Raw genomic sequence first — 11779 nt, 5'->3', positions numbered from 1 at the left:
GGTCTGCATCCGGTTGTCTCTATGCGTGGATTAAAGAGTCATTTGCCCTGCAGAGAACTAGTGCTCTCATCTTCAGAAATTATCTTCCTGGTTTTAGTGAGGGCCCTGGGTCTTCCATGAAATTCACTGTAGTCCCAAGTGGGCGTTTGTAAGAGCAGTTCAGGGGAAACTCAGGTCAAAAATATGAAAAGTGGAGTAGATGAATATTTTGTGTTCAGATAACTTTAGTACCAACCTGGCATGTGACTTCTCTTCCTCCTACCTCTCCCCTCCGCCTCAGAAATTTTTTAAAGTTCTGAATGGATAATACATGCCCATGATTCGAAAAATACAGTGTAAAGTAATTCCTTCTCCTGCCCACTCCCCACTTACCTAGTTTCCATCCCTGTAGGGAAGCCCTGTCTTTAGTTTATTCTGTGATCATGCATTTGCAAATGTATAGGCACAGAGCTTGACTTTTCTTCGTACACAGATGGTAGCATCCTATACACACAGCATCCTGCATCTTGCTCTTTCCCACTTCATTTGGAAATCACATCAGAACAAAGAGAGCAGCCTCATTCTTTGTAACAAATGGATGATTTATTTAACCGCTTTCCTGCTGATGGGGTATTTAGGTGCTTTCCATTCTTATGAATGATGCTACACTGAATTTTTAAAAAATATTTATTTTTGTTTTTCTTATTTGGCTGCACCAGGTCTTAGTTGTGGCACTAGGGATCTTTTGCGGCATGTGGGATCTATTAATAGTTCCCTGAAACCGGGGGTCAAATCTGGGTCTCCTGCATTGGGATTGTGGATTCTTAGCCAGTGGACCACCAAGGAAATCCCCTGGGTGTTTTTTTCTAATACATAAAATACCATTTTGCATGAGACGAAGTGTATTTATAAGGTAAACATGAAAGTGAAAGTGAAAGTTGCTCAGTTTCTTCTGACTCTTTGTGACCCCATGGACTATACAGTCCATGGAATTCTCCAGGTCAGAACACTGGAGTGAGTAACCGTTCCCTTCTCCAGGGAATCTTCCCAACCCAGTGATTGAACCCAGGTCTCTCCCACATTGCAGGTGGATTCTTTACCAGCTGAGCCGCCAACGTACGGATATGGAATTGCTGGGTCAAAGAATACGTGCATTTATCAAAGAAGGTAGAAAGAATAAAGCAAAAAGCCCCTCTGTCTGGTTTCCCATTACTCAGTTACCCCACTGCCGTCCTCCCAACAGGTAACCCTGCTGTCAGTTTCTTAGCTATCCTTCCAGAGTTTCCCCTCCACACACATGTAAGCAATAGGAATTTTAATATTTTTGTTGCTTGCACACTGTACACATTATTCTTTTTTTTTTTTCCACATTATTCTTAATATATCTTGGAGATCTTTCCATGTCAGTACATAAATAGACTGCATCGTTTTCTGTGACTACAGCGTATTCTGATATGTGGATGGGTTATAACCAGCATTTGCAATTTTGATAAATAGTGCAGGTATTAGTCAGTGTTCTCCAGAGAGCAGAACCAGCTGTGTGTGTGTGAGAGAGAGAGAGAGAGAAAGAGAAGGAGAGGATTGATTTATTTTAAGAATTGGCTCACAGGATTATGAAGGTTTGGTAAATCCAAAATCTGTCGGGTAGGCTGGCTGGCTCGAGACCCAGGGAAGAGTTGCAGATCCAGTGCAAAGGCAGTCTGCTGACAGAATTCCTTCTTGCTGGGAGGAGGCATGGGAGTCAGTCTTTGGTCTAATACGACCTTCAACTGATCGGATGAGGCCCACCCACATTATGCAGGGGAATCTACTTTACTTTAAGTCCACAAATTTAAATGTTAATCTCATCCCCAAAACACCTTTGTAGAAACATCCAGAATAATGTTTGGCCAAATATCTGGGCACAGTGGCTCAGCCAAGTTAACACACAAACCAAACCATCACAGTGGCAAACTCACCTTTTCAGTGTGTGTGTTAGTTGCTCAGTCGTGTCTGACTCCTTGCGACCCCATGGACAGTATGTATCCTGCCAGGCTCTTCTGTCCATGGAATTCTCCAGGCAAGAATGCTGGGGTGGCCTGCCATTCCCTTCTGCAGAGAGTCTTCCTGACCCAGGGTTTGACCCCAGGTCTCCTGCATTGTAGGCAGATTCTTTACAGCTGAACTACCAGGGAAGCCCTGTTCAGTTTATGGCAGATCACTGCCCACAGGTCCCAAGGAAGAGCAAGTCAGTGCCTTTGAACAGAACTTACAAATGTGTCCATGAGGTTTCGTGTGCCTGACACCATAGGAATCTAATATAAAAAGAATTCACAGAATGTCAGAACAGGAAGTTACCTAAAGTGCAATCTAATTAAATCCATTCGTATTACAGAAGGGGAAACAGACTAGAGAGCGAAATTGGTTGCTGGCCAGTGGTCTGGGCTGCCCTCTGAACCATGGGGTCTGCCTGGTTCAGAAACAGCAGAATCCTGAGAGACCCAAGAGGATCAGCCCAGCAAACTCCCCAGGGCTGGTTTGCATCTCTGTAAGACCTGAACCTGGCTCCACTGGGTGGATTCTGACCAAGGAGTTCCTGGCCCTGCCCAGTTCAGGCTCTCCTGCCCACCTGCACCGCCACAGTGGCTTCCTGTTGGTTCCACCCCAGTTCTCAGCTTTCCAGTTTCTATACCCTGGCCTGTCCCTATGTGAGCATTCTCCTGGGCAAGACTCACAACCAACAGATCCAAAGCTCATGGCTCTGCTGGGGTCCTGGATAAAGTGCGAAAGCCTGGCAGTCTGGCCCTGCTTGTGTCTCCCACAGCTCCACTTCCTCTGGCTCCTGGCAAGGTCCTACACCAGAGGGTCTGGTCCACCATGAGACCATCGGCCCTTGGGATCCAGTGCCTCCCCACACCTCTGGATGTAGCATTCTTGACAGGTCTGAGGGCCTCCCCTGACGGTGCCAGGCCTCGGCTCCCTATCGCTTGGCTGCAGGGGCCAGGAGTGCCGGTCCTGGAGTCACGTCTCTTGGGTTCCTTTCCTGGCCCCTCTACTCACTGCCTGTGTGACCTCAGGCAAGCTCCTAACCGCTCAGAACCTTAGTTTCCTCTTTTTAAAATGGGCATATGGGGCTTCTTTGGTGGTCCAGTGGCTAAGACTCAGCTCCTATTGCAGGGGCCCCAGGTTCAATCCCTGGTTGGGGACCTAGATCCCATATGCAGCAACGAAGACGCAGTGCAGCCAAATTAAAAAAAAATAATAAAGTGGGTACAGTTCTGGGACTTCCTGGGAAGTCCAGTGGTTAAGACTCCATGCTCCCACTGCAAGGGGCATGGGTTGGATCCGTGGTCAGGGAACTAAGACCTCGCAAGCTGCCCAGCATGGCCAAAAATTTTTGAAAAATAAAATGGGTATGATTCTTACCTTTCAACGTTATGGGACAGGCCACTTAGCACAATGTCTGCTCGACTAACGGTCAGCTCTTCATTATCAAATTAATATCATTGCTTCCAGAACTCTCTTGCCCACTAGTGTGTGAACTTCTTGATAAGAAGTTTGCTTTTCAGCTCAATCATGCCAACACCTGGTATCAGTCAGCTCTACTCCCTCCTACCCCTATCTGGTAATGGGGTAACAGGCCCTGTTGTTAGTTTTTTTTTACTTATATTAGAGGGTCATTTTTATTTTATTTATTTATTTTTGGCTGCTGTGGGTCTTCATTGCTTTGCGCCGGCTTTCTCCAGTGGCACTGAGCAGGGCCAGTCTTCGTTGCCAAGCGCAGGCTTCTCATTGCTGTGGCCTCTCTTGCAGCAGAGCACAGACTCTGGGTTCTCGGGCTTCAGTAGTTGTGACACACAGGCTCAGCAGTTGTGGCTCCCAGGCCTCAGAGCTCGGGCTCAGTCGTGTGGTATCTGGGCTTAGTTGCTCCTCAGTATGTGGAATCTTCCTGGACCAGGGATTGAACCTGTACCCCCTGCCTCGGCAGTGGCCACTGTGCCACCAGGGAAGTCCCTGGAGTACAGTTGATTAACAACGTTGTCGTTAGCTTCAGGAGTACAGCAAAATGATTCAGTTATACACATACACGTATCTATTCTTTTTTTCGAATTCTTTTCCCATTTAGATTGTTACGTAACAGTCTAACAGTTACGTAGAATAGGAACTTACGTTATAAGGCACAGTTCCCTGGCTTATACAGTAGGTCCTCCATTGTTTATCCATTTTAAATATAGAAGTGTGTACATGTCAATCCCAAACTCCCTGTGTCCCTCCCCTCACCTGTTGTTAGTTGAAATGAGGCTGTGTAGACCCTTGAAATGACGCTGTGTAGGCCTGCCACGGCAGACTGTTAACAAACCTGCGTGGCTTTATTTTTTATTTTCTGGCTGTACTGCAGCATGTGGGATCTTGGTTCCCTGATCAGGGATCAAACCCACACCCCCTGCCGTGGGATCATGGCATCTTAACCCCTGGACCATGCAGCAATTCCCTGCATGGCTTTAGAATAAATCAGGGGAAGCCCGTTTGATTGTTGATCATTTTTAACATGGATCGTAGATGAGTCTTTAGCGTGAAGAGGCTGGGTTGAGCACCCTTCTTCCGGGGGCCATCTTCCAATGCCTTGTTCCCTGACTCCACAAACATTCTTGGAGCGCCTCCTATGGGCCAGAGTTCCACCAGGCCCTGTGGGAGCAAGCTATAAGCTGTGCATACAGAGAACTGACCCTTTCTTTTCAGCGACCTTATTTCTCTGAAAGCGATTATATCCTCACTTCCATTTGTAGTTCAGTTTCCATCATGAACTCCAGGAACTACTTCAATCCCTTGATTGTATTGGAATTTCATCACGAATATAAGCTATTGGGTCAGGCGCATTGATCAAGGCCACAGACAGCAGGGCAGGGGTTTCGCCGAAGTGCTATGAGCAGATTCTTTTTCACTGTTAGCACTTCATCTTTGCATTGATCCCCTCTTGTTCCTATTCTTATTAGAAATCTGCTATCCGTTAGGGTAGTTTTTGGCTGCAGGTTATTCTCGTTTATATTTTATTTACTTTTGGAGCATGGTGTTCTTTAAAATGGCAGTGGTTAGGCCAAGAGAAGATCAACCAGAGAGACGTGTATTCTCTCCCTGGACGGGAAAGGCTGTCCTGGTTGGGATGGAAGGGGGCGTTCCCTGTTCTTTCAGTTCTGAAAGAACTGAAACCGTTGTTTCTTTTTCCTCTAGTGATGTTTAAAAAAAAAAAAGGTGATAACAAGGAGAATCCCCAAATAGTCCAAATGGTCAGCTGTTCCCCAGTGAGACCAGCTGCCCAACACATGAGCATTTGCTAGAATGTAGAAATGAGCTTTCCAAAAGGCAACCCAGTAACACTTATTTTGCTGAGCATGTTTGGTCTTTTCGAGATTGTATTTTTTACATTTGCCATGTTTCACAAAGGTATTTCAGAATTCTATGAAAAGTACTATATAGATAGTGCCTGATGGATGGTACTTTATACTTGGGAAACACTACACCTTTTTTTTTTTTTTGGCCGCACTGCATGACTTGTAGGATCTTAGTTACCAGACCAGGGATTGAACCCGGGCCCTCAGCAGTAAAGTGTGGACTCCTAACCGCTGGACTGCCAGGGAATTCCCTAAACATTGTTTTTTTGAGGGGAGTCAAAGTTACTAAGGCGGAGTTTACATACAGTAAAATTCACCCTCTTTAAGGTGAATTTACAGCTCAATGAGTTTTGAAAACTGTAACCGCCACTGCAATCAACATGTAAAATACTTCCACCACCCCGGAAAGTCCCTTCATGGGCCTTTTTTTAAGGTTTATTTTTTAATTTTAACTTTGGCTGTGCTGGGTCTTCACTGCTGTGAGGGGCCTCTGTTTAATTGCGGTGCCTGGGCTTCTCCTTGTTGTGGAGCACCAGCTCTAGGCACAGGGGCTCAGTAGTTGTGGCGCATGGGCTTAGTTGCCCTGAAGCATGTGGGATCTTCCCTGAGCAGGGATCACATCCATGTCCCCTACACTGGCAGGTGGAAGCCCCCCTCAGGAGTTTTTACAGTCAGTCCGCTTCCGTCACTCCTAGCCCTGGTAACTACTGTCCCCACAGTTTACCTTTTCCAGAATGTTGTATAAATGAAATAACTCAGTACATAGCCTTGTGTGACTAGCTTCTTCCACTTAGCACAATGTATTTCAGATTCCTCTATATTATTGACATGTCAGTAGTTTTTTTCCTTTTTATCCCTGACTTAAGGCTACATCCCAGTTTTTATTTTAATTTTTTTTTTTTACATCCCAGTTTTTAAAATCTAGAATGGGTTATTTCTTGCTTTAGTGATTATGAGTAGAGAACTGCATTCATTCCTTCAGATACATCATCTTGTTTGAACCTCAGGACACTCAGAGTTTCATATTGTTATACCAGTGTCGGAGAAAAAGGACACACCTAGAGTTACACCACATGAGGTCACGTGGCAACAGGTGGAATTTTAGTCTTCTACCCTCCAACTAGAAAAGATTTTTGTTTTTTACCAAGATACAATTCACATTCCATAGAATTACAACTAGAAAGGTTTTAGTTGAACTTAATGTAAGTTAAGAGGTATTACAAAATCAAACCCATACTGAAACATCTCCATGAGTATTTTATTTCTTGATCCAGTGGGGCTCTTTCAAACCATGGGTAACCCAAAAATGAATAATGTGATATAGCAAATAATGAAAATTGATATATAGAAATATGGAATATAGAAAATTGATATAGCAAATAATGGAAACAATCTAGTATCAGGCAATAGATTAGGTATATCCATTATGGTGTATGTATGTAATGGATGAGCATGCAGCCATTGAAATGGATATTGAAGAAGACAGTAAAAGGACCTTGGTCATAATATACAGCTAAAAAAAAATCAGGTTACAAAACAATAAGATCAAGGTGAACCTACTCTTGTAAAGTTTACATAGAAATAAATTAGTAAGTTGATAAAGTGAATATAAAGGAAAATATTATCAGTGGTGATTTTTGGTCCATGGAATAACAAGTTTTGAATTTTTTCTTTTGGTTATCTGTAGTATCTAAATTTTTCAATGTAAGCATCAATTTGTGATGTTTAGTCGCCGAGTCATGTCTGACTCTGCCAGTCCACAGACTGTAGCCCACCAGACTCTTCTGCCCGTGGGATTTCCCAGGCAAGAATACTGGAATAGGTTGCCTTTTCCTACTCCAGGGGATCTTCCTGGCCCAGGGATCGAACCCACGTCTCCTGAATCAGCAGGCAGATTCTTTACCACTGAGCCACCGAGGAAGCCCAATTAGTGTGCTCTGTTTGTAGAGATAATACATGAAAGGTGCGCAGTGACAAATTCAAAGAGAACTCCTTCCCTACCCCCTAGATTGCTAAAAAGAACATCTGTTTTTGTTTTTTTTTTTAAGTTTTCTCAACTGAAACAACTACACTTCCTCCACCCCACCTACTTGAATTATTTCTAGATGCCTCATCTCTGATGAGGCGGGGTGACGCCCTGGGGCTGATGTGGGCCCATAACCTGGGCCTTGTCTTCACTCCTCTGGCAGGTGATTCTCTGGGGCCAGCTCCTCCCTACTACTTTTCATTTCTACTCCCCTGGGTCAGACCCTGAACCCTGACAGGAGACTCAGAGAAGATTTAGTCAGATTACTACTTTCATAGAGAAAAGAAACCAATAGAGAGAGGAAGCGGTGGGGGGGTGGGGGGATTGGTGTCAGCGGAGGAAAGAGGGAGAGAAAGACTTCAGTCTTTCCCACCCCAGAGCTTCCATAACCTCCTTCAGCGCTTCCTGCTAATGTGGTGGAATGAGTCTGAGCTTTGGCGTCAGACATGGGTTCAAATAGCCATCTATGTTCACAGATGCATTCACTCGGTGAGAATATTTTGACTCTTTTGCCATGCACCCGCTCCTGGGTGAAGCAGTGTGCGACCTTGAGGAGGTTTGCTTCACCTCTCCTCTCTGGTTCATTGGTAAAATGGAGACAGTGTCAACCTCACAGGGTAATTGTGAGGATCTTTTTATAATTAATGTTTGATTTTTATTTTTGTCTCTGCTCGCGTGGTGAGCAGGGAAATAATGACTCCAGGACTCTATTAAATATTGCCGCACTGACTGGAGAAGTCTCAGGCTCACCAGGCCCAGGAGGCTTAGACGAGGGTCAGGAGGAGGAAGGTGGCCACAGACAGCAACACGTTCTTGTGGTTCTCCTGCCGAAGCAACTTCAGCTCCTTCTCATAGTTGGAGGCTTTGTTCATCAGGCTGCTTTTCTCCTTCTCCAGAGACCTCCTGGCCTCTGAGCTCAGCTCCACCCCACAGAGCCTGGAGTTCACAGCCTCCAGGTCTCTCCGTCATTGTGACAACTTCTTTCTAGCCCATGAATCTCTAGAGCGATGCCCAGATTGTCTCGCTTCTTTTTAGTCATGTTACTTGTCAGGTCCCTGGAGCCATTATTTCCCCGCTCTGGTTGCAGTGTGCAGGCTTCTCATTGCGGTGACTTCTGTGGTGGATCATGGCCTCTTGGGCGTGCAGGCTTCAGTACTACAGCACGTGGGCTCAGTAGTTGCAACTCCCAGGCTCTGGAGCACAGGCTCAATCGTTGTGGCACCCTGGCTTATTTGTTCCACGGCATGTGAGATCTTCCCAGATCAGGGATCAAACCCGTGTCTCCTGCATTGGCAGGCGGATTCTTTACCACTGAGCTACCAGCGAAGCCCAGTTGTGAGGACTGAATGAGGTGGTCTCCATGGGGTACGCAGCCTGCACCATCACCCCCCCCCCCCAACTTAGTACTGAGCCTGGTATTCTGAGAAACGGGGAAACCAAAACAAAACACATTCAGTGGCAGTAGGTGGCCGCTGCACCCCTGATAGTCTCACCCTGGGACTAAATGAGTGGCTAGTCTGGAGGTTCTCAGAGTGTAGTCCCAGGACCCACAGTGTGAGCATCCCCTGGGAATTCTGGAGAAATGCAAGTTCTTGGGCCCTGCTCTAGACCTACGGATCAGAAACTCCGGAGTTGTGACCCAGTGCTCTGTGTGGTAACCAGCTCTCAGAGGGTGACTATGATGCATGCCTGCCTTTGAGGGCCACTGGCCTATACCACCCCCTGCCCTTGAGAGATCACCAACTATGTTGTTAATAAACACAGGGTATATGGGATTTCCCTGCTGGTCCAGTGGCTAAGACTATGAGCTCTCAATGCAGGGGGCCCAGGTTCAATCCCTGGTCAGGGAACTAGATCCCACATGCCACAGCTAAAAGATTTCATGTGCCGCAACTAAGACCCTGTGCAACTAAATAAGTTAAATAAATAAAAATAAATATATAAAAAAAAAAATAAACACAGGGTATGACCAGCCCGGGGGAGACCCTCCAAGATCCTACTGTCTAACAGAAACACCTCTAGATTGGGCTGTGAAGCCTTGAAAGCACCCCAAAATTTAGGGACATCCCCTAAAACACCTGGGCTTCCTTTCAGGAGCATCTGGTGACTCAGCCTTGAGTTTAGTGGAGTTTTCGTCCATACTCTTGAAATAAGAAATTCCTATTTTTCATCCTGCTGAATGAAACAGAGAAGCTGTGAGACTTCGTGGGTGCTTTGGTCTGGGCAGCAGAGAGAAGGGGAGACAGACTCTCCCTTCGTACGTACCCTGGGACTTTCAGTTCAATCAGCAGTTCTCTGAGCTGCTCACTACGTTCTTGGCAGCCCCAACTTCAAATATTCTGCCCCTTTGTCCCTTTGGGGACCCTTATACTTGTTAGATCTTTCCCGTGGGTTTTTGATTTGGAAGTGATGGTCCCTGTAACTGTGTACAGGGCACGGTGCTGGGATGGTAGGGGACGTGATGAATCAGGACCCCTGCCACTCACCGTCGAGGAACTTGAAATCAAGAAATGCACAGGAAATCATAAATCCACGTGGGCAAGCTGTGAGCGGTGGAGTGGAGGAGGACACTGGGTCACAGCGCCCTGGGAGGAGAGGTGGCCAGGCGCTCCAGACTGGTCCGGAGTCAGGGCGTGGTCACTTTGCCCTGACAGGCCCAAAGAGGGGGATCTGAGGGCCACACTTCCAGGTCACGTGGCCTGTGCGTTGTGAGAGATGAAGAAGCTGCCTCTGGCTTCTTTGGAGAGCCCCCGTTTACCTACTGTTGACTAAATAAAGGCTTAGAGAGGCTTATGGAATAAGGCTGCTTTCACATCAAAGGGCTCTTACAAAACAGCTTGGTGATGAGTTAAGTACAAATGAATCAGAAACAGATGGACTCAATTTCCTCGAAAATACCCCTGGGCTTCAACAAGAAGAGAGAAAGTGCTCAGCCAAAGGCATTGTGGGTTTTTGCTGATCCTAAAATATGCTCAGTGATTTGGCCTGAAACAGAGCCGAGATGTAGGGACTGTCAGACTCCAAGTCATTACAGGGTCCAGCTGGCGTCTGGCCAACACATCAGCTGATCCCCAGCAGCCCCTCCCCACTCTCCTCGGTGGCCCAGGAGGAGACCCCATTGGCTTGGTCCTGCTCTGGCTTTGCAAGCCCGGACAGAAAAGCCAGTGAGACCTTTCTTTTCCCTGGCTCTAAAATGCAAGAGTTAATTTAGATGATCTCTTAAGGCTTTTTCAGCATGGGTGTTCCATGAGCAATAATAACAGTAATAATTGCCAACATTTACTGAATGATTCCTTATGCCAGGCACTGCTGTGTTAAAAGCTTTATATACATTGGCTTGTTTTACTTCTTTCAGCAGCCTTGGGCTAGCACTATAATTATCTCTATTGTACAGATGAGGAAACTGAGGCTCAGAGAGTTAGATAACTGGCCCAAAGGCCCACAGCTAGTACACAGTAGAGTCTGGATTTTAACTGGGTGATAAGGTATCTCTTGGTAATATCTAGCCTGTCAAGTTCTGGATTTCCATTCTCATGGCAACTTTCTAGTCCTTGAGTTGGTATTGAATAGTCTCCTGACTACCCTGCCAGAGGCTGTCCATTCTCTAAGAAGTCTTTAGAACTTTGGCCAAAGTAAGCCAAAAACACAACTTGCCCTTGCTACCCTCCTCTCCCCCAAAACCCTTAAGTGCCTGTGTTAGATGCTGGGGACACCCAGCCTTGCTTTCCAGGAGGTGGACAGCGACTTCGAGGCAGCATGATAGATGCCCACTAGAGGAAATGTGCAGAACACGCCCTAGGAGCCCCGATGGAGCCCTTTGACCCACTGAGTGAAGCCCAGCAGGAGTGAGGAAGGCTGGTGAGTGGAGATTAAGGATGCAGCAGTAGGCATTGGCGGGAGCTCCCTTGGCACGGAGATGGGAAAAACTTGTGGTGCTTGTGGAAGAACTGGAGGTCATTGAAAATGAGGAAGGCCCTGGGGTATGTGTTGGGGAACCAGAACCACAGGAGAGAAGGCCAGGAAGATAGTCAGGGACCAGATCTTACCAGGTGAGCCTTAGGACTTGGTCTTAAAGGGAGTCACAGACAGGGGTTAAGCAGGAGAGCAGCAGGAGCATCAGTGCCCACCCGCCCCCAGCCTGGTCCCCCTCCGGGCTGACTCCCAGCTCCAGTGGGAGTGGAGGCTTTAAGGGCAAGGGTGTGTCCAGCACAGCTCACAGCAAGCACTCAATCAGTGTTCACCTAACATCCACCACCCACAAGAAGAGCCAGGTCCCCTGACTTGGGTCAGCGAAAGCAGTCTAGAAAGCAAGGACCTGGGCAGTGGTTCCTAACCCTGGCAGCCCTGTAGAATCACCTGGGGAATGCTTGAAAAGCCCCAGCCCTTGAGTCAGGATCTCTGCACA

General features: G+C 46.8%; 1 protein-coding gene across 1 annotated transcript; it reads right to left on the bottom strand.

The window, feature by feature from the left end:
- Positions 1-8105: 8105 nt before the first annotated feature.
- Positions 8106-8413, bottom strand: LOC122448099 (coiled-coil domain-containing protein 167-like). The gene is given in 2 exon segments (XM_043479097.1): positions 8106-8356; positions 8359-8413. Coding segments are annotated over 2 exon segments (273 nt in total). The 3' UTR covers positions 8106-8138.
- Positions 8414-11779: the final 3366 nt, after the last annotated feature.

The sequence above is a fragment of the Cervus canadensis genome, chromosome 10 (assembly GCF_019320065.1).
Source record: "Cervus canadensis isolate Bull #8, Minnesota chromosome 10, ASM1932006v1, whole genome shotgun sequence".
Taxonomy (NCBI): Eukaryota; Metazoa; Chordata; class Mammalia; order Artiodactyla; family Cervidae; genus Cervus; species Cervus canadensis.
Note: the sequence above shows the minus strand (reverse complement) of the source record. Positions and strands in the feature narration are given on the sequence as shown.